General features: G+C 60.6%; 1 protein-coding gene across 3 annotated transcripts; it reads left to right on the forward strand.

Annotated features, from left to right (window-relative positions):
• Positions 1–505: 505 nt before the first annotated feature.
• Positions 506–21658, forward strand: CALCOCO1 (calcium binding and coiled-coil domain 1). 3 transcript variants are annotated; one of them, XM_065419410.1, is made up of 15 exons: positions 506–561; positions 8330–8494; positions 9454–9556; positions 10592–10785; positions 11299–11457; positions 11907–12055; positions 13067–13157; positions 13415–13570; positions 14281–14535; positions 15190–15315; positions 15675–15770; positions 16079–16190; positions 16735–16949; positions 18701–18807; positions 21447–21658. In XM_065419410.1, the coding sequence occupies exons 2-15, from the start codon at positions 8333–8335 to the stop codon at positions 21649–21651; spliced, it is 2130 nt and encodes a 709-aa protein (XP_065275482.1). In that variant the 5' UTR covers positions 506–561; positions 8330–8332; the 3' UTR covers positions 21652–21658. The 3 variants fall into 3 exon arrangements, with proteins under 3 accessions (XP_065275482.1, XP_065275481.1, XP_065275483.1); XM_065419409.1 differs by lacking the exon at positions 506–561 and having other exon boundaries at positions 8220–8494; XM_065419411.1 differs by lacking the exons at positions 506–561; positions 13415–13570 and having other exon boundaries at positions 8220–8494.
• The last annotated feature ends 608 nt before the right edge of the window (positions 21659–22266 follow it).

Raw genomic sequence — 22266 nt, forward strand, 5'->3', positions numbered from 1 at the left:
TTAGATTTGCAAGGTGTGTGCATTTCGTTTGCGGGTGCACTGTGTGTGCTCAGTTTGTTTTGCCGTGTGTGTGTGCGCAGCTTTTGTTTGCTCTTGCATCACACTAGGGCAGGGACAGCGTGTCGGGCAATAACCTGCAGAAGAGCAGCCAGGCCCATCGCTACTGGACAGGGGCCGCGTGAGCTCCCAGCCGAGTATGGCTCTACCCTGAACAACTTGAAACCTTACTCCTCTCTGAATAATACCCAATGCCTCCATGGCCCCTGGGAGCCCGGTGCACCCTGGGAGTTGAAGTCCCCTTGCCCTATACTCTGCCTGGACTTCCCAGCTGGGCAAACTACAGTCCCCAGATTCCCCGGCCAGGAGGCGCTTTGTCTCCCTCTCCCCAGGGCTCTCTGGGAGCTGCAGTCTCCCCTCCTGCTCCACCCTAGCGCCAGGCAGCCAGAGAGAACTACAACGCCCAGCATGCTCCGGGCCTCCCCTTCCCCCCGCCCCCTGCTGGGCTGAGTGGTGTTTTTGTTGTTGGTAAAAGGTTAGTGGAACAGCTGATTGCTCTGTAGGGTAAGAGACCTTCTTTATCTAATGGGGCGCCTCTGCTTTTCTCCTCCCCTCAGGCCCCTGCCCCCCGCCTCCTTCCTCTGCTGCTGCCTGGGGGAGGGGGTGGGTCTGGGCTTTTGGAGAGGGGCAATTCCCTTTCTGCACCGTGCAGCCTCGTGCCAGGGGCGATCCGTGCTCCCCCCCTCCCCCGCAGTGCCCCCCCTCGCGAGGGCTGTGCCTGTAGCCAGGGTACCCTGGAGTCCAGCAGCCCCCTGATCTCAGGATTGCCTGGCCTGTGCTTCGAGGCCTGGGGAGGCTGGGCTCCCTGCTGCAGGGAAGGCAGTGGGGCCATCCCTCTCCTCTGGAAAGGGGCAGCCCAGGAGATGGAAACCCCCCACCCCACCCCCAGCTGTCAGCCTCCCTCCTCCCCCCCGCTTAAGCCCCCTTCCACTGCTTTACCCCCATCTCCCCTGGCTTCTGGGACAGGCCTGCGACCTGCCCCGCCATACTGTTTGCCTGGTTGGAGCTGACCCCTCCTGTATGCCCCTGGCCAACCCAGAGATTAGCCACCCCCGTGGCATTAAAGAGCGAAGAATCTCTCCCATGCCTGTATTTGCACCTGGGGCTGGTGCATCAGGGCGATCTTCACCACCCCCTCACCCCCCTGCACAAGTTCCCCCCCTGTGCAGCTTCCTTCCCCAGCACGCCTGTGGCTTTGGGTTTCCGAACACGAGTTTCCTTTGTCGCTTTGGTTTGGAGCCGTTTGATTTTTTTAAAGCCTTTTATTCTGGGCAAGAAGGGCAGGGGCGGGGGGGCAAGGGGGGAGAAGTGGGAAGAGTTTCCCCCGCTGGGGACTAGGTCTTTTCTTCTCTTGCCAAGCTGGGAGGTGGTTTTTCCTTGTCTCTCCCTGGAACTGGCCTTGCATAAGGCTGGTGCGCCCTGCTTGCCTTGTGCAAGCTTCAAGGGATCCTCCCCCTGTCCCTGGCAGCCAGGTGAGCGGAGAGGATGGATGGCAGCTGCTGGGATTTGTTTTGCACATGGCTGCTCCTTGGCTGGCTCGGCACAACTGGAGCAGCAGACTCCAGGGAGGGGAAAGGAATGTAGCTTCAGGCACTTGGCTGGATGATGGCCAGGAGGTCCCACGCCAGCCGTGCGCTGTCTGGGCTTGTGGGGCCGATCATGAGGTGTCTCGCCCAGGCCACGAGCGCTTTTTAGCGGTGATTGTGCAGGATTCCCAGGAGAGCAAGGCCGAGAGGTCCCAAGCCAAATCAGGGCCCTGTTGTAGTCACAAAGAAGCAGTAACGCCCCCTGCTCAGAGTCTCCCTAGGCAAAAGGGTGGGAGTGGAAACAGAGGCACAGGGTGGGGAAGTGACTTTCCCCAGGTAACACAGCAGAGCTAGGAGTAGAAGCCAGGTGTCCTGCCTTAATTCCACGCTCTAGCCACAGCGCCACTCTGCCAACCTCAAGATGCTCAGAGGTTCATTTTATGTCAGAGGAAGTTAGTAATAGCAGGACTCTGTAGAGGAGCTAATGTTAATACCTAGCTCTTATCATTGGTGGGTCTTACAGCGCTTTACAAAGGAGGTCAGCCTCATTATCCCCATTTTACAGATGCGGAAACTAAGGCAGCGAGAGGAAGTGGCTAACACAAGGTCACCCAGCAAAGCAGGGTGTGAACTGGCACTAGAGCCCAGATCCCCGGAGTGCTAATCCGGTCCTGTATCCACTAGGCCACGCTGCCTCCCAGCAGATCTTCCGCCCAGGCGTGGCTGCACTGGGGATTATAATTGGTGCAGGCGCACTTTGGGGAATCTCATTCAGATGTACTGGGACACTCCCCACGTATGATCACTGCACATGGGCGCCAGTGTGCGGGAGAGTCTAATGATGGCAGGGAAGGCACCAAGTTACAGGGCGCCTCTGTCACATGGGATCATCGAGCGAGGATTTTGGCTTGTCCAGAGAAGAAATTGGGGTGCCTGGTCACCTCCCCCTTTGCAGTGAACCCCTTTGAAGATGTCTTCAGCCCCATCAGTGCTGTGTATGAGTCTCTTGGCTGTTACCACATTGTTAACCTGTAGTGTAGACGTGACCTCACCCTGGCCATGGAGCTTACTAGACAATTTGCTGTTCTACCTGCTGAGTTAATTGCAGCTGCTGTGTAGACAGGACCAGCATGTCTCTCTCCCCATGCTTGGAGGGGAGTCCCTCCAGGAAAACCCAGGCTTCTGAGGGAAATGATTCTAGTGATAAAGCAAGGGGTGTTGTTCTTATTTCTGTGTTGTGGTAGCGCCTCGGAGGCCCAGTCATGGACCATGAGCCTACTGCACTAGGTGCTGTACAAACAGAATACAAAGACCTCAAAGTACTCTAAGCTGTCCTGAACCGATCCCCCAGCCAGGTGCTGCAGCCGCCAGCTTCCAGCTGCGATGTAAAAATCAAGGGCCTGGCTCTTTTGCTGTCGCTAAGCATCCTGCAGCCATAGGCGCCGACGCCCCCTCTTCCCCCGGCCCCACCCCCACTCCACCCCTTCCCCAAAGTTTCCGCCCCCTCCCTGCCCCTATTCCCACTCCTTCCCCAAACCCTGGCCTCTTCCCCGCCTCCTCCCCTGAGTGTGCCACATTCCCACTCCTCCTTCCCACCCCCCCACTTCCCCGGAGCATGCTAATGCCGCCAAATAGCTGTTTGGTGGCAGCCGGGCGGGAAGCGTTGGGAGGTAGGCGGAGGAGCGGGGATGCGGCACACCCGAGGGGGAGGAGGAGGGGCAGGGCAGGGGGTGAGGGGAGCTTGGCTGCCAGTGAGTGCAGAGCACCCACTAATTTTTGCCCCGGAGCACCCACGGAGTCGGCGCCTATGCCTGCGGCCACTTTCACAAAAGCCAGGGCTTTCGACATGCATCCGTGCATTCCCCCTCCCTGTATTCCCCAGCTGGGTACGAGACTCAGTATCGCCAACCCCAAATGTTCAAACATCATGAGTCAGGCTCCCCAAAAATCATGAGATTATGTACAAATAATAACGTTGGGGTTCTTTTTATTTGCCTTCTGCTTTTTGAGCCTTTAGGGTGCATTGGGGTCATATTTTGAAGCTTTCTCCACTGCCACAAGGGTTGAAAACGTTCTTTTTCTTTAAGGAAGGCTGAAATCATCACGTATCCCTTCACTTCAGGAACTGGGGCTTTCAGGAAAGCAATCATTATCATGAGACTCATGACAAAACCGTGAGAGTGGGTAACCCTGGAGACTCCACTTCCTGTCCTCTGTTGCCGTGTAGTGTGGCCGTTGTGGGCCCCGCCCCAGGGCAGCAATCAGAGCGATCCTGGTATACGCTGCTTGTAAAGTACTTTGGGATCTGATGCTGGAGAGGCAGGATGAGACCCAGATACTGCTGGTAGGCCACCTGGTGGGAGAGGTGGGGGGTCGTGTTTGTCCTCTCACCTCGCAGCAGCATTTCTTAAAGCCAATGCATCCGTGCCAAGGGCAGTAGACGCATCTGCTCCCCCTGTGCAGCGCCCCTGGTTCCGTAGGGCCTCATTTTCTGGGGCCTAGTGGCTAGAGCACCGGACTGGGACTCGGAGACCTGGCCAACTAGGTGACCTTGGGCAAGTCCCTTCCCTGCTCGGTGCCTCAGTTTCCCCATCTGTCAAATGAAGAGACTGATGCTGACCTCCTTTGTAAAGAGCTTTGAGATCCATGGGTGAAAGGCACAATAGAAGGGCTAGCTCCTGCGATTAAAGTTGAGAACCCCTTTGGTTAAAGGTTGACTGTTCTAAGTCAAATGCTCTCTTGGATTCTCTTGAAATGTGACGTGCAGAAAGACGGTTTCTAGCCATAGTGATTGCACGGGACTTGGTGGGTCGAGGGGACGGGTTGTGACCCTGAGCTACCCTCCAGGTACTGCAGCTTTGAAAGCTACCCTTGGCAGATATCTGAGGACGAATTACAGGCCAGGTGCGACTGTCTGCCTCTGTCGAAGGGTTTCTGTTACTGCTGGGAACTGTAATCCGAGGACAGCAGAGAACTGAGAAGGGGCGCAAACTCTTTTTGAAAGGAAAAGGAATGACACGTGAATGCTTGCTGCGCCAGGCCAGGGGTTGGGAGAGTGCTGGGGAAGGGGAATCATGGGATGGGTGGCAGGGAGCGGAGAGGGGTTGGGGGCTCTGGAGAGGGGGAGGGGTGGGACATGGGGAGGGGAGACGTGGGGGAGTGGTAGGGTAAATGGGGTGACTAGGGATGTGGGAGCATGTGAGCCCCATCTTCTCCCCCCTATGAGTGTACCAGGATCTTGGGAGGGGGGTGTCAGCCTGCTCCTCTGAGCGGGTCCGAGGCCCTGTGTATGCTGAGTTCTTGGGGGTCCTGCTGTTCTAAGGGATCTGAGCCCCTCCCCTGCCCCCCATGTGTGTGCCGGGATCCAGTAGCCCTGTCCCTCTGGGGTGAGGGGACCGAGCCCCTTTCCCTGCCCTCCCTCCATGTGTGTGTGCCAGGATCTTGGGGGCCCTGCTATTGTAAGGGGTCTGAGCCCCTCTCCCTGCTCCCCCCCAAATGTGAGCCAGGTTCTGGAGGGGCCCTGACTACACCACACATTGAAATCTCTGAAAATCAGACAATTCAAAGTTAAGGTGACAGCACCCCTGTGTGGGGCTGGCCAGCTTGGAGGCTGGGCAAGCCAGGGGCCTCGCCAGAGCAGGGGGAGTAGCTGGAGGGGGGGTGCCTGGTGGGGACCCAGTTTGCTGTCCAGCGCAGCCTCTGTAACTGAGAAATGTGTGGCCCTCCCATAAGCAGCTGCTTGTGATACACTTAGAACAAATTTCTTACATGCTCGTGGCTTCTCACATGCCAAGGAATGGTCCTGAATGGCTTCGTGGGGCGGGACGGGGAGGGGAAGCTGGAAATAGGGGTGGGGGCGCTGCCTCATGTGAGGAGGAGAATGACTGCACTGCATAAAGCTACTGTAACTAAACCACCACGGAATAAAATGGTCAGTTTTGGGGCCAGGGATGAGATTTCTCTCACTGCCCTGTTAGCAGCTCCCCCCTCCAGACATTTCACAACACGACGCATGGTTCTGTGCCAAAGGGGACAGGAGCTCTTAGGATCACATAGCCTCCTTGCTAGCCAGCTGCAAACGTAAGGAACAGCTATAACGACCTGCCTGACCCCTGACTCCTACCAAAAATGTTTCTCTTTCTGGTTGGGAAACAAGGAAATTCACGGACAAAAAACTTGGTTAACCCAGAGCTGAGGTTACCTGTTGGGTCTCGTGCCCGTCCAGCAGAACTCAAACCTCGGACAACCAGAAAAGGCAGTGTGAAGGGACGCCCCAACGCGGCCTTAACTCTGACCCTCCGGAGCTGGCGGTAGCCAGTAGGAATTATCTGTGCGCGCTCCAGCTGTGCTCGCTGTTGTTAGGTGGAGCTATATGGAATGGTGGAGGGATTAGCCGGAGAAGCTGGGCAGAGCTGTGATTGTGATGGGGGGCGATATGGGGGTGCCCTTTCCCTCAGAGATTCTGAGCCCCTCTGCCCACGCCTCACCCCACATGTGTGAGGATGGGAAAATGGTGCACGTGCATCCTGAGCGATGCTGTTTGTCTCATTCCAGTGCTGAGCTGGGAAGCATGTGTCAGCAGCAGGGCACGGGGGTCTTCTTGTCATGGGGGGCGTCAGCAGCGAGGTGGGGTATGAGGGTGGGGTGGGCATGTCCTGATGGGTGAGTGACAGTGTTATGTTTGAGGGGGTCCTGTGTGCAATGGTGAAAGGTTGTAAAATACAGCGGGTGTGGGGTTGGTTTTGGGGTGGAGGCTCCGTATCCGGGCATAGGGTGGGCATAGGCAGCACCCTTTCAGTCCAGTTCACCTGGACACAAGTTTCGCCTTGGCAAAGAGATGGCATTGGACCCTGTGCTGCAGCTGGCGCATGCTTCTTCTCTGGGCAATGGGCACGAGCTGCAAAGGCAGAGTGCAAGTACGTGTCTTGTGGGCACCCTGTGCCATCGCTTAGAAGGGCAGAGTTAAGGTTACATTGGTGTGTACCTTGACTCTGGGTTTCCTGGCTGTCAGAGGTCTGCGTTTTGCTGGATGAGCATGGGGCAATCTGAACTGTTTTTGTCAATGGATTTGTGTTAATTCCTAGAGACCCCAGCCAAGGTTACTAGTCTAGGTGTAAGCCACCATCCTTGCGCCAAAGATTTTGCAGGGTGGAAGGAGAAACTGAGGCACAGAGGGAGGGAGTTGCCCATGGTCACACAGCAGGTCAGTGGCAGAGATGGGAACAGAACCCAAGTGCCCTGAGACCCAGTTTAGTGGCACACTAACCTGATTTAAAAAGACTAGACAAAGGTCCCTTTCTGTCTGAAATATGTGGGGTCTTGGGGGTCCAGCTCCAAAGGTACCTGAGTGCCAGGACTCCTGTGTTCAATTCCCTGCTCTGAAATGGAGACTCGCTGTGTGCCCAAGAACCTCTGTAAAATAGAGACAGTGGCACTGCCCTGCCTCCTGCGGGCTGGGCAGCTAAATGCATCCATGCCCATGAGGTGCCCACGGTGATGAGTTCCGTGGATGTACCCGTGGCATGTAGGGAAGCAGTGACTTTCAGGGCATCCCAGGCTGGTCCAGGGTGGAATTTGCCCATCCTGCCCCTTCCCCATCTCTTTTCTCCCTCCCACCTGTAACATTCCCCAGGGTACAATCTGGACGGTTGAGCAGCTGTGTCCCCTCAATTCTCCAATCTGGGGTGCCTTTTACACGGCTTCACTGTGAACGCAACCACTCCTGGTCTGCTCACACGCCTGTAACTCACTCACAGCTACATTGCAAGAGTACAGCCAACCACCCGTGAATTACACTGCAGAGCAACACCAACAAACTCCCAGTCCCAGACTTTCCCCCAGAAATGTGCATCTTGTAGTGCCCAGCTCTCTCCTGGACACCACAAACTCATATAAAGTCCATCATTTTATTAATAGAAAATGGTATGCACAAACCCTGATATCTCAAATGGAGTTTCCCAAATACTTCAATCCAAGCACCCTGGTCTAGATAAAACAATAAAACAAGTTTATTAACTACAGAAGGATAGATTTTAAGTGATTACAAGTAATGAGGCATAAAAGTCAGAATTGGTTACAAAGAAATTAAAGATAAAACACAACTAACGTCTAACTTAACAAGCTAAGTGATTTCAAAGCAAAAGTCTCTGTTCCTACATGTTCTAGCAGCCTCACTGGTTGAATTCCTTTCTGCCAGGATCCCTTCCTTTGTCCTTCAAGTGTTGTCAATGCCGTGAGTCGAGGTGAAAGGAGAGATCTTTTGGGGAGTTTCTTCCCCTTTCTTACAGTTCTCTTTTTCTTTGAGAATCATCTCCAGCTGAGGCCCAGGAGACAGCAGGAGATGGGAACCTCCAGCTCTTTCTTTGCCAAAATGTAGATTTCTCACTCACACTCTTTTTCCTGCCAAAGAATGGCCACTTAACCAGGTGATGGTCCATTTGATTTTGTTGACACCTAGCTGAGGCATCAGTTTGCCTGTTGTCTCTCTGGAATTGGTTTGTGGCTGCCTTTCTAAACTTGGAACATGTCTCTGCAATGTCATACAGTAGAATTGTATAACTTTACATACAATGTTGTCACCCATTTTTTACCAGGACAGTAATGGTCAGCAAATTACGAGTTTTTGAATGATACCTCACAAGGCATACTTTGTACAAAATTTATCATAGTCTTGTAGAAAGGGTGAACATTGGGTTACAGACTGTCACGCTGTCCTTCTTCCTTCTTCACCTTCCACCCCGATGAAGAGGATGGAGGAGGTGTCTCCTAGCAAGTCACAGGCACAGCCCCACCCTACCATGGCCTTCCTCAATGTGGCCCGCACCTACGTGCCCAACACCAAGGTCGAGTGCCACTACACCCTGCCCCCCAGCATGAAGCCGTCAGCCCGCGACTGGATCGGGATATTCAAGGTACTGGGAAGAGAGAGGTGGATGGGAGCTGGATGCATTAGCTGGGATCTCCACTGTAGATGTGGCCCCGGGGAGGCGGCATGTCAAGTTTTCTGATCAGGCAGTGAATTAGGCTGAGATGGGGAGGTGCAGGGTGTCCGACTGGCCTCCTCATCACCTGGGGTAGAGGCTTCCCCTCCTAATGCGTTCTCTGCTGTCCCGTTGCGCTGAGCCTGCAGCGTGCACGTGAGAGGAGGGGCCCACTTCTGCAGGCCACCTTGAAATTCACCCACAAGTCAACCAAGCCTCCTGCTTTTCCCTGCGTGCAAAAGCAAAACGAGGCAGCGTGGCCTAATGGCTAGAGCGCTGGCCTGGGACTCATGAGACCAGGGTTCTATTCCTGGTGGCCAGCCTTGGGCAAGTCACTTCCCCTCCGTGTACCTCAGTTTCCCCATCTGTAAAACAGGGGCGGGCAGGGGAATGATACTGCCCTCCTGTGCTGTGTAACAGCTAGGCAGTATTATCATCTTAGGGTGAGTTGCATTGCAGACCCAGGCTTGAGGCTTCAGCAGTTCCAAGCCCGCACTTGAGCATCCACGCTGCATGGTAAACCTGGGCTTACAATCGCCAGCCCCGGGTCTCGCTGGAGACCTTTGACTTGGGTCTGCCGCTCTCTGGTGCATCCCCACTGCAAAATGACACGCCTTGGCTCTGACCCACCCCCACCCCCAGCAGGGTCGTAGGACCCAGGTCCTGAGTGCCCCGAGTCAGACAGATCTGTGTGTGGACGGAAGCAGGGCTTGGGCTCAAACCTGGGTCAGAGCCCGGGCTTAGTGGGCAGCGTAGACGCCCGTTGCTGTGATAGCCCCTCCCAACCCCCCCAATGAGGACAGTGACACTCACTTGATGAGCGCTAGAGAAACGCTCAGCTAATGCCAGGGGTTCCTCAGACACCTTCTTGCCTGCGTCTGTCTGTCCAGGTGGAGGCCTCGTCCGTGCGGGATTACTACACCTTCGTGTGGTGCGTGGTGCCCGACGGAGGCGCGGAGGGGGCGCCCGTCCATTCCAGTGTCCAGTTCCATGGTAGGTGGGGGAGCTCCGGGGGGTGGGGGGGTGCGCGGTGCGTAGATTACGTGCGTGGGGGTTGCGGGAGGGTGAGATCAGACGGGGGGTGTCCATCACTGAGCAACTGGAGCAACGGTCTGACGCGGTGGCAGCCTTGGGGGAGGGTTTGGGTTACGGAGGCTTTGCTGTGGCTTGTTGGACCAAGGGCCCATCTAGCCTGGTATCCCAGCCTCCCTGATAGACGTGGTCATGCCAGCGGGCCCATCTAGCCCAATATCGCCTTACATTGCTGGACCAGACCCATGGGCCAATCCAGGTCAGTATCCCCACCAGATCAGGCCCATGGGCCCATCTCGCGTGGCGTCCCACCTCCAGGCGTGGCCATGACCTGATGCCACAGCAGCTGCAAACCAAATCTCCCTGAAGCCCCCTGGTGCAGTTACTACAGGGGGCATTGAGGAGGCAGCAGTGGGTGGGGAGGGCCTGCTCACAAAGCTTGGCCCTGACATCTCATGTGGAGCTGAGGACTGGAACGGGGCCTTCCCATGGGACCCCAGGGTCAGCAGCTTGGGAGGGGAGGGGGTAAAGCAGAGAGGATCCTAGGAAGGGGTGCAGGAGGCAGCCGGGGGGAAGGAGCGAGGCTGGGACTGGAATGGGATGGCAGGTTTCCGAGCAGCCCCTGATGGAACGGGCATCCAGGCCACCGTCGGCCTTTAGTGCTACCCGCTGGTTGTCAGAGAGGCCAGGCCAGAGCAGGCCACACAGACTAGGCTCAAGGCCAGGGGGCGGCACACTGGCTGGGGGACCAACGTGGTCTGCTGACAAGGCACTTGCCAGCCTCTCTGCCGTGGTACCAACCACGCTGGTGCCAGGACTCAGGAGTGCAGGGCGGTTGCTGGGGGCAAGACGTGTCAGGGGAGAGCCAGGGACCAGACCGAGCCCCAGACTACGGGGCATCCGAGCCCCCACCTGGAAGCAGTCAGCCTCCTGGCAAGGCCCTAGCAGTGGTGGGGCAGAGGCATCTGATGCTGGGCTGTGTCTGTCCTGCTGCAGCCAGCTACCTGCCCAAGCCAGGGGCCCAGCAGTACCAGTTCCGCTATGTGGACCGCCGTGGCGAGGTGCGCGGCCAGAGCAGCCCCTTCCAGTTCAGCGAGCCCCGGCCCATGGACGAGCTCGTCACGCTGGAGGAGGATGACGAGGGCAACATGGACATGTTGCTGGTGGTGCCCAAGGCCACCCTGCTGCAGGTAATGAGGGGTCAGCATTGCCTAGTGGGCAGAGCACCAGATGGGTGCCCGGAGACCTGGCTTCTGGTCCCAGCTCTGCCAGTGGCCTTGGGCAAGTCACTTCACAGATTTGTGGCTCAGTGTCCCCTGGGCCTGGTTGGGCTGTGAGCTCACCCAATGCACAAGGTGGAGGGCAACAGGAGGGATCAGCTGTTCTTCTGCCCAAGAGGGCACCTGGCATGTCCCAGTCAACTCAAACCCCTCCCCTCCTGCCAGGCTTTTCTCCCTGCAGGGCAGGCAGTAACAACTGCATTGGGAAATGGGGCGGAGCTTAGCCCTGACCCCGCCCTCCAGCAGCTCTGCCCCTTCAGAACGACCTCCCTGCTGTGATAAGAGCCCCCACCACTAGTCTCTTGCTCCGCCCACCTGAGTTAACCCCTTGGCTGCCTGTGCGCCCTGCAATGTCCTGGGGGCCTGGGGTGAGTATAGTGCCTGCCCCCTCAGTCCGTCCCTGTGGGTCCCATTCCCCCCCAGAACCAGCTGGAGGAGAGTCAGCAGGAGCACAGCAGGCTGCTGCGAGAGAAGCTGCGGCTGGAGGAGGAGGTGAAGGAGCTGCGGGCCCGGATTGAGCAGCTGGAGGAGGCTCTGGGCACCATGCGGGATGAGCACACCAAGCTGGCGGAGCAGTACAAGGTGTGTGGGGTGCCCCCTGCAGGCACCGGTCCCTATCGGGCAACAGCCACTGGGTTGACTCCTCCACCACTCCGCTTCCCGGGTTGATAAGGATCCAGTGTCGTCCCCATGGACTAGGCCGTTGCCCATCACACTGGGGGCAAACTGAGGCACACGGATGGGTGAATGAGGCCTCCTGGCTCTTTGCTCAGGCCACTGGGCTGGGCTGCCTCTCTGGAGATGCCCACCTAGGAGGGGACCCCATATTCGTCCTTGCATTCCCTGCTACCCACTGGCTTAGCCCCAGATTCCAAAGGGGCTCTCCGATTTGGGGGGCCCCTGGGCTTCCCTGCCCCTTGCCAGAGCACCCAGACTCTGTGCTGATCCCAGGCGGGAGACAGGGTCGGGGCTTCCCGTGTCCCCGATCCCGGCTCACCCCTCCCCACCCCGGCCGGCGGTGCCTCTCCCAGGATCTCTCGAGCTCCCATGCAGCCGTGATGGAGGAGCGGGACGCGCTGAGCCGGCAGCAGGCGGGACAGCTGGCCCGCATCCAGGAGCTGGAGGAGGACGTTCAGGCCCTGAGCGAGAAGGTGCTGCAGAAGGAGGTGGAGTTGGACAGGTGAGCAGCAGTGGGCGGGGATCAGCAGGCTTGGGGAGGGGGAGGGGAGTTAGCAGGGTCGGTGCTACCATTTAGGCAAACTAGGCGGTTGCCTAGGGCGCCAAGATTTGGCGCCACAAGCCTGGGAGGGGAGGAGAATTAGAGCGGGGGCGGCGTGCTCAGGGAGGAGGCGGAGCAGAGGTGAGCTGGGGTGGGGAGCTGCCGCACGGCTCCCCGGGCCGGGGGGGTGGGGGGAGCTGCCACGGGGGTGCCTCAGGGCGAGGAGGGGAGCTGCCGCAGGGCTGGGGGCGGGCGCGCAAGGTGGAAGTTTCGCGGCGAAACTTCCTTGTGCCAGCCCTGGGAGTTAGGGTCAGTGCTGTGACCCGGCTGGACTGGCGGGTGTGGGGGAGGCGGGGGCAGGTGAGTAACAGGGCTGTGGCTTGGCCCAGCGGGAAGGAAGGTGGCCTCATCCCTTGTGGCTCATCGGGACGGGTCCAGGCCTGTGATCTCGTCCAGTGTCTCAGCAGGGTTGGACCTCGTCAGCGCCCGGATGGGTGACCGCCAAGGCCGAACCCAGGGTCCTGCAGGAAGGGGGAGAGGCCAGCTGTTCAGGGGGCTCTCACCCTGAGTGAGAATGGGTTAGTGCCCTAGGGGGCACTGTGCTGTGCTCTGGGGAGCAGGGTGGGGGCTCAGTACTGGATGCTCTCTCCTTTCTTTCCCCCCCCCAGCAGCATGGACTCTAATGTGCCATGGGGGTGCAGCCTCTGGGGTCGGAGTGGGGTTGCAGTGTCCCGTGTGCTAGGACAGGGCCAGGCCCAGGCCATGCTGACTAAAGGGGTCCCGTTAGCGAGGCTGCAGGACACAGACTCACCCTGGGGTTCTGGCCCGGCAGCGTCGCGGAAGGGCCGGCGGGCAGCAGTGGATCTGCCCGGCCCCCTCGCTGCGCCTCACCCGCCCCCCCCACCGCTGTAGCTGGCAGTGCCCTGAGCCGAGCCAGGGCTCACCCTGCCTGTGTCCCTCCCCCACCCCCAGGATGAAGGACACGGTGAAGTCCCTGGTGCGGGAGCAGGAGCAGATCCACCACCAGCTCAAGGAGGAGAACGCCGAGAAGGAGCATTACCAGGTGAGCCCCGGGGCGGGGCTTGTAGGGGCGACTTGCTGGTGGTGGAGCTAGCTGGGGTGAGCACAGGAGCGGGGGTCCCTCCCCTCCCCCTCAGACACACACAGGAGTGGGGGGTCCCTCCCCATACATACAGAGAGCGGCAGGGTTCCCCCATCCCCAGGGGACACCCAGAGGGAAGGGAGGTGGGTCCCATCCCCGCCCCCCGGGAGTCTCTGGGCCGGCACGTGAGGATCATGTCCCCCACCCCCACCCCCCAGGTCAAGCTGCAGGCCTCGGAGCAGGAGAGCCGGAACCTGGCCTGCGACCTGCTGCTGGCCAAGACCCGGCACAGCGAGAAGGTGTCGCAGGCCCTGGTGCTGCAGGAGGACATCAGCAAGCTGCAGCAGAAGCTGGCAGCCGCACAGCAGAGGACGGTGAGTGCCCGGGGTGGGGGGCCCCCCCTCGGTGCCATGGCGCAGCCTCCGCTCCCCGCTCCCCCTGCTTGGGTGTGTGCGTTCACCAGCCCTTTCCCTGGAAAAGAGGGGATTAAGGCGGTGTCGCTGCTAGAGCAGGGGGATGGGAGCCAGGACTCCTGGGTTCTCTTTCCCTGCTGTGGGTGCCTGTGTGTGTTCTAGGGGTGAGGACAGGGAGCCAGGACTCCTAGGTTCTTTTCCCACTGACTCCTGAAATGCAGCCACTTCTGGGGCACGGAGCGTAACAGGATACTATTTTACCAAGAAGGCAGCAGCCCAAACCCCGCTCATGTGAAAAGCGCCGCAGGATCTTTGGCACCCTCCTGGAGCAGGATTTCGAAGATCTCTGCCGGGAGGGAAATCTCCTGGCTCCTCAGAAGGCCTGCATCAGCCCTACTGGGATTTGAACCCTGGCTTAGAGGAAGGCCAGCTATTTCCAGCTTGGCTTTGGCGCATAGACCTCAGAGCTACCCTGCACCTCACAGAGCTCACTGAGCAGTTTGCCTTGATAACATCCTGTAGCAGGGAGTTCCACATGCTAATAGGAAAGAATTTGAACAGTCTTTTAAATGCCATCAACTGCTCCCTTGTTGCTGTGTTTGGGGGTGGGATGCAGGGGCAGAGCCCAGCTGGCCTCTTCCATCCCATTCATTATTTCCGACCCCCCCCAGGCCCAGCTGGACGCGCTGTGTGAGCAGCTCCGCTCCACCCAGGACCTCCTTGCCGCCAGCCAGCAGAAAGTGGTGCTGCTGGGGGAGGAGTTGGCCAGCGCCTCCTCCATCCGGGACCGGACCATCTCGGACCTCCACAAGAGCCGGCTGGAGTCAGCCGAAACCAACATCAAGCTGGCAGACATGACCCTGAAATGGAAGGAGGGGAAAGGCCAGTGGTGGAAGGAGAAGAGCAACCTGCTGCAGAGCATAGAGGTGCCAACCCCCACCCCGCTGGGCCTCTCACTTGAATGGCTGCATCCACTGCCGGGGTGCAGCCACCTCTGGGGTGGGGTACTGCCAATGCTCAACAGTTTAGGATAGGAAATGAAGGCACATCCCCTAGCTCGGCTTGTCTCAGTGACCGGTGGACAGGGAGCAGGGACGAGTATGTCCAGGCCTTGGGAAAAGTCCCCCTGTCGTGACCCACACAATGCTCAGAACTTGGCTTATGTCTCAGTACAGTGCCCCCTAGAGCTGCACTGGGGTGGGCACTGGCTATGGGGAGAGCGCCCCCTACTAGCTCCCTGAAGCACAGCATGAGGGGAGAATACCCTGTACTAATCCCCCTGCTCCCTGCAGCCCAGAACCCCCGAAACCTCTTATCAGAGAGGAGAGTGCCCCCTACTGAGCCCCCTGTCCCGTTCCCTGCAGCACAGCGCCCCCTAGCACCACATTGGGGCCAGCACTGGCTGCAAGGTGAGGGCGCCCCCTATTGAGCCTCTCACCCTGCTCCCTGCAGCGCAGCGCCCCCTAGCGCTGCACTAGGTATTTGTAGTCCTTCCATCCCAGCCTAGCTAGGGAGATGTGCTGGGCTCCCCATGGCGGGCGAGTGCCGGCCCCCATGAGCGCCCCCCATGCTGTTTGCAGGCGGAGAAGGACAAGATCCTGAAGCTGAGCGCCGAGGTGCTGAAGCTGGAGAAGAACCTGCAGGAGGAGCGAGCCCAGAAGCAGGCGCTGAAATCTGAATTGTCCCACGAGAGGGACTCCAGCCTGGTAAGGCCAGTAGGGGGGTGGGCACTGCCCCCGGGACAGAGGGGAACCCCAGTCTCTGCCCTACAAGGGGTGGGATCAGAGCTGTGATGGGGAGGCCCTGCCATGCGGGGTGGGAGGACCCTGCCCTAAGGGGGAGGAATCAGAGCTGGGATGGGAAAGCCCTACCCCGAAAGCCACACACTGGTGCTAGGGGATGCCCTGCCCCATAGGAGGAGGGATTGGGGCACTCATGGGTTCTGGGGGATCAGGTGCCTCGGGTATGGAGGTTCCCTCCCAAGGCTGGTGCAGGGCCAGCCCTTGCCACACTCCCTGCCCTGGGGCAGTTCTCACGGTCCTGTGCCCCCTTCCCCCCCGCCCAGGTGCAGCTGTCGGAGAGCAAGCGGGAGCTCAAGGAGCTGCGCGCGGCCCTGAAGGTGGCTGAGAAGGAGAAGGAGCAGCTCCAGGAGGAGAAACAGGTTGGTGCCAGCTGGGGTCAGAGTCAAAGGGGGCTGAACCCCGGATCCAGGCGGGTATCAGCTCTCGGCCCAGGCTCCAGTGGGGGCCAAGGAACCGCCAAGAGGGGGTGACATGAGTCACATTCCCTGCCCCCATCATGGCCTTCCTGCATAGGGGCTGGGCGGTGCCCTGGGGTCAGGCAGGGGCCCTGCAGCCTGGGCAGTGGGTGGGGGCAGGCAAAGACCCTGCTCCCCCCCCGGGTCTCCCCATGGCCTGGTGCCCGGGGCACAAGCGGGGCCGATATTGACTGGTGGCTTCCCCTCCCCAGGAGCTGCTGGAGTACGCCCGCAAGCTGGAGGAACGGCTGGAGAAGGTGGCCGACGAGAAGTGGAGCGAGGTGACGGCGGCCGAGGAGGAGGAGGCAGCGGCCACAGCGCTGAGTGCGTAACACCCCGTCCCCCCACCCCTGTTACCTCCGTCCCCCAACCCCTGTCAGCCCACCCCTGTTACCTCCCCACCCCCATCCTCCCACCCCTGTTACCCCTGTCCCCCCCACCCCGTTACCTCTGCCCCCCTTCACTGCCTCACCTCATGCCCTGGCACCCCTGATGGTTACCCCCTCACTGTAACCCCTGTTCATCCCCCCCTGCTCTGCCCCCAACTCCCTCCTCTCTGACCCGGGAGCCCCCCTCCCCGCTCTCACTGCTATGTGCACTCTCCACTCGCCCCCTCTTTCCCTCCCCGACATCGCCCTGTGCTGCTCCCCCCCACCCAGAAGAGTAGTGCTGCCCCCCGGAGTTACCAACACTGTGCCAGTGCCAGCTGTCCCTCGGCTCCTCCCCCAAGAACTCCCCCCCACCCCCGCATCCCCTGTGCTGGCTCTCCCCAGGCTCCTCCCACCAGCAGGGTTCCCCCCCTTGCCCTGCCCTGCTCAGCAGGGGGCACCGGCTGCCCAAGTGACCCTGTGGCCTCCCCTCCCCCCAGGCTCCCTGGACTCCCCACTCTCGGATTCGGAGGACGAGTCCCCCGAGGACATGAGGATCCACACCCAGCTCAGCCCCTACAGCCTGTGCGACAACCGGGCAGGCACCAAGACCCCGCCGTGCCTGCGGGAGCCCATGCACAAGGTGGTGATCAGCCAGCCCGCCCCCATCACCACCCAGATCAAGCAGCCCACCGAGGACAACAGCTCCGACTCAGTGAGTCCCCGGGGGGCGAGGACCCCCAAGCACGTGCAGCGTGGAGGGGGAAACTGAGGCACAGGGACTTACCCTCGGTCACACAGCGAGCAGGGGCAAGGGTGGAAATAGAACCCTGGCGTCCTGGCTGCCAGCTGCTTCCTCTACCCCGCTATTCCACACTCCACCGGAGGCGGATGGGTGGGGTTTTGGTTGGCAGGAGGGGCTGGGCCCCCCACCCTCCTAGGCAACAGAAAGCCCAGCTTTGAGGGTGCATCTGAGCCTGCTTCACCCAGGAGGAGGGGCTATCTGCCAGCCCCCCAAACCCTCCTGCATTCCCCTCGACCGCATCCCTGATAGGAGTAGCTGGAAGGTCCCTGGAGCTGCAGGACCGGGGATGGCTGCTCCCCCCTCCCCTCCCAAGGACAGGGGCGAAGGGGCGTCTGTGCCAGGCTGGGGATCAGGCCCACGTTTGAAATCTCTCCGTGTCCCACTGCAGTTGCTGTTCATTCATGGGGCAGCTTCTTCCTCCCCCGCCCCTCCAGCTGTGAGTGGGGGGAGGGGCTTTTTAGACCCGCCCCTGTAAAACTTTACAAACCTCTGATAATTGGCACGATAAAACATGCAGTAAATTAACGGCCTGGGAGAAAAGGGGGGTGCCGGGGAGTCTCTCCGGCACCTCCTGCTGGGGAAAGTGGGGGGGTGTCGGTGCCTCCCACTGGGGAAAGTGAGGGGGGTCAGCTGGGAGGATGGGGACTTCTCCCTGCCAGCCTCATGGCGTCAATGCTGGGAGAGCCCCCCACCTCCATCCCCAGGGGGGCAGCGAGAGCAGCAGGATGGGGGACTCTGCACCATCTGGGCCAACTCAAACGCTAGCCCTAGGAGGGGCTGATCTTTGCCCTTCAGGGCTGGGGCCCATCTACACTAGGAAAGTAACAGTGTTTGGGGGGTTGATCTGGTTACACCACAGTAGCTCCCCCCGCAGGCCAAAGCCAAAGCTCCCAACCCCCTGGGGCTTCTGGGCTGGTGAGATCTGGATGTGGCAGTCAGCTGATCACCAGGCATTTGGGGTTCCCTGGGGTTCCTGAAGGGGAGCTATGCTGGGGCTAGGGAGGTTGCCCGGCTGCTGTGACCAGAACGTCCCTGCACTCGGTCCATTTCCATGGTGTCTGTTGCGGGATCTCCGTGTGAGGGGGGCGGCCTGCGTGGCCCATGGCAGCCCCACGAAACGTAGCAGGAGGGATCGCGGGCAGGGGGCCAGCTGGCAGCGACATCACAACACGCTGGCCCCGCTCGGGACGGGACACAGCTCGGTTCAGAGATCCCTCAGGGGCAGCCCAGCAGGTCCGAGGATCAATCCCAGCACCCCCTGCTGCAAGGGGAGCAGGCTGCTGACCCAGTGCCCACCCACCCACCCCCCGGCGCATTCATGGCTCCATGATTCCCCCGCACAGCCAGGGGGCAGGAAACTAGCAGAGACCCATTGGGTAGCCCACACGCTAGGAGTACAGCTGGGGACCTTGCAGCAATGGGGATAAAACTCACACCCCCGGGCTGCCAGGGCTCAGCCCACTACCACTAGAGGTAAAGGAGAATCCCCATCCATCCTCAGCAGTATAGGGCCTATGACACATAGCGGGGCTGTTCTTCTAAAAAGCCCAGTTGCTTGGGGTGGGCACAATCACTATGCCTGTGCGCAGGGGGCACCCCAGTGCTGGGGGGTGGGGGCTGGACTCTGGCCCCCAGCGCTCTCACCCCCACTCTCGCTGCAGGAGGCGGAGGACGAGAAGGCCGTGCTGATGGCGGCTGTGCGGAGCGGAGGGGAAGAGACCAGTCTGCTGCTGCCCGAGCTGGGCAGCGTCTTCTATGAGATGGCCAGGTGAGGGGGGCATTGGCCGCACTGGGGCCTGTCAGCAGAGCAGGGGGCTGTTCCTTCACCCTGCCCATTAGGAGGAGGATGGAGAAGAGGATGAAGGGGAGCAGAGTGGGGAGATGGGGGGGAGGATGCAGGGGAGCAGAGTGGGGGGAGGGGAGCAGAGTTGGGGCTGGGGAGGAGGATGGAGGGGAGCAGTGGGGGGATGGAGGGGAGCAGGATGGAGGGGAGCAGGGTGGGGGGCTGGGGGAGTAGGGGAAGTGGGGGGTGGGGGCAGTTTTCCAAGCCTCCTCTTAGTTAGTAAAAATATATAAATTTCCCTGTGGGTGCGGGGAGCCGGTGACTTTTACAGCCAGTGGCCATAAAAGTGGCAGGCGCGGAGCCGGGAGATGTACGGCCGTGTCAGGGCATTTCTGAATCAATTTTCAGCATCATTAGATTCCTTTCTCCTGCAGACAGAGGCAGGCGGGCGGGCGGGGGGCGGGGAGGGAGGCTATTTGCAAGTGAAATAGATAGAATCACCCAGCTGTAAGGCAAGGTGGGGTCTGTGCACCCAGCCCCCCCATGCGGGGGGATGGGCTGCAATGGGGGTGTCAGGAGTAGGAAAGGCAGGTTGGGTGCAGGGTGCTGAGTGCAGAGAGGTGGGATGGGGGCAGCAGGGGAGGGCAGAGTGGTTCCAGGTGGGATGGGATGGGGACATTGGGGAAAGGGTGGATGGGATGGGGTGGTGGCGGCAGGGGAGGGCAGGGGGGCTGGGACGGAGTGTTGGGGGAGGGCAGGTGGATACAGGGGGATGGGATCGACGTATGGTGGGAGGGTGGGGTGGGAAGCCAGTGTTGGGGGATTGGCAGGGTGGGTGCGGGGGGGAATGGGATGGGGGTGTCGGGGGAGGGCAGGGGGATGGGATGGGGTTCGGGGGAGGGCAGAGGGGATGGGATGGGGGTGTCGGGGGAGGGCAGGGGAATGGGATGGGGTGTCGGGGGAGGGCAGAGGGGATGCGATGAGGTGTCGGGAGGGGAATGGGATGGGGTGTCAGGAGAGGGCAGAGGGGATGCGATGGGGTGTCGGGAGAGGGCAGAGGGGATGCGATGGGAGTGTCGGGGAATGGGATGGGGGTGTCGGGGGAGGGCAGGGGATGCAGAAGGGAAGGGATGGCAGCGTCAGGGGAGGGCATGGTGGATGAAGTGGGATGACGTGTTGCGGGGAGGCAGGGTTGGATGCTGGTGTCGGGGGAAGGGCAGAAGGGACGCGAGGATGGGATGGGGCATGAGGGGAGGGCAGGGGGTGCGGTGAATGACGTGTAGGGGGGAGGCAGGGTTGGATGCTGGTGTCGGGGGAAGGGCAGAAGGGACGCGGGGGATGGGATGGGGGCATGAGGGGAGGGCAAGGGGTGCAATGGGATGATGTGTTGCGGGGAGGCAGGGTTGGATGCTGGTGTCGGGGGAAGGGCAGAAGGGATGCAGGGGTGGGATGGGGGCATCAGGAGAGGGCAGGGGGTGCGGTGGATGACGTGTTGGGGGGAGGCAGGATTGGATGCTGGTGTCGCGGGAAGGGCAGAAGGGATGCGGGGGATGGGATGGGGGCATGAGGGGAAGGCAGCGGGTGCCGTGGTGTCACGGAGTGTGGGGGGACACAAGGCCCTGCTCCCCCGGCTTCCTGTGATTCACCATGACTCTCAGCCAGCCAGTAAAGCAGTAGGTTTATTTAGACGACAGGAACACTGTCCAAGACAGGTCTTGCAGGCACAGACAACAGGACCCCCTCAGTTAGGTCCATCTTGGGGTCCCAGGGGCACCACAGGCCCATTGAGGGGTCAGAGCCCTGTCTGGGCTCCCCTTCATTATACCAGCCAGCTCCTGACACTCCCCCTCTCTCCAGTGTCTCTCCCCCAGCCTCCCCTGGGCTCCTCCCCCAGCCTTTGTCTAGTTTCCCAGGCAGAGGTGTCACCTGGCCTCCAACTCCCTTCTGGGTTCATGCTCAGGTATCTTCCCTCAAAGCCAGTCTCCCAGCCCCCAATGCAGACCGTCCCAGCCAAACTCCCCACTCAGCATTCAAAGACCACATTAAGAACATCCCAGTTTGTCACAGGTGGGATGACATGTTGGGGGGAGGCAGGGTTGGATGCTGGTGTCAGGGGAAGGGCAGAAGGGATGCAGGGGATGGGATGGGGGCATCAGGAGAGGGCAGGGGGTGTGGTGGATGACGAGTTGGGGGGAGGCAGGGTTGGATGCTGATGTCGGGGGAAGGGCAGGGTGGGCGCAGGGTGCCGTGTGCAGAGGCGATGAGCCGGGGGTGTCTGAGGAATAAAAGGAATTCTGGGTGAGGGGGCCACTGCTCCCCTTTGAGAAGGGGGAGGGGCTGTTGCGCTGTGGGGGTGGGGGGCCGGTCCTGTGCAGGGTCCTCTGCTCTGTGTTCTGCAGAGTCTAATAGGGCAGGAGCAAAAAGAGAGACCGGGGGGATGGGGGGAATGAGGAGGGGGGAGAACTGGAATAGCGGGAGGCGGGGATCCCATAATAACCTTGGCCCCCAGCCCGGCTATGCCCTCAGTCCAGGGCCTATGGCGGGGGGCACGGTGCCAGGGCCCCGCTCATGGGGGCGGCGAGCTCTAGGGGTGCCAACCCTCTGTCTCTGTCGCCCCTGTGCAGCGGCATCACCGGCCGCCAGCCGTCAGACCTGGGCCCTTGCGGGATGGGTGCCTCCCCGCTGGACCTGCCCGCGTCCCCCGGCCTGTGGAAGGAGTGCCCCATCTGCAAGGAGCGCTTCCCCCTGGAGTGCGACAAGGAGGCGCTGGAAGAGCACGTCGACAGCCACTTCTTCTTCAGCGCCCAGGACCCCTTCGCCTTCGAGTGACGCCCCCGTCGCCCCCGCCTCTCCCTGCCCCCCTGCCTCTCCCCGGACCCTCCTGTCAGGCACTGCCAGCCCGGCTCACCCCCTAGGAGCCACACAAGGGTGCCTGGGCTCCCCCGATCCCTGGGGGGCGATTTACCCCCCACCCGCCCTCCATGGCATCCGAGAACAGGGAGTGAATGGGGGGGCTGGGCACTAGCGCCCCATAGTGGCTGTTCCCAGGCAGGTCTGTAGGCCTGAGGTCTCCAGCCCCCACCCTGCTGCCTTAGGGTGAAATAGGGCGAGTTGCTCCCACCCCCCAAATATGGGGTTCAGCCACTGCAGATGCTGAGCGCTCATCAGTTGGAGTGGAGGGGGGGCAGGCTCACACACCCCTTGGCTGGGGGGCTCTGTGTCAGGGCAATAGGAATCCCCGGAGGGGGTGCCCCAACTCCCATCTGCCTCCTGGTACTTGGGACTGTTGCTTAGGGCTGGGGAAGGCTCGCTGGGGGGTGGGGTTCGAGCTGGGGGGCTGCCCTAGGGACACACTGTCTTCCCCCCTTCCCCCAATGTTTCCCCTTGGGTTCCAGACGCAAGGTGTTGGGAACTGCTGGGCACCGGATTTTGGAAGGTACAGGG

The sequence above is a fragment of the Emys orbicularis genome, chromosome 19 (genome assembly GCF_028017835.1).
Source record: "Emys orbicularis isolate rEmyOrb1 chromosome 19, rEmyOrb1.hap1, whole genome shotgun sequence".
In the NCBI taxonomy this organism is placed as follows: Eukaryota; Metazoa; Chordata; order Testudines; family Emydidae; genus Emys; species Emys orbicularis.

Coding starts and splice junctions, on each gene's coding strand:
- CALCOCO1 (XM_065419409.1), top strand. CDS start 8,324: ATGAAGAGGATGGAGGAGGTGTCTCCTAGCAAGTCACAGGCACAGCCC. Junction 9,557..10,591: donor TTCCAGTGTCCAGTTCCATG/GTAGGTGGGGGA, acceptor GTCCTGCTGCAG/CCAGCTACCTGCCCAAGCCA. Junction 15,771..16,078: donor AGCTCCAGGAGGAGAAACAG/GTTGGTGCCAGC, acceptor TCCCCTCCCCAG/GAGCTGCTGGAGTACGCCCG.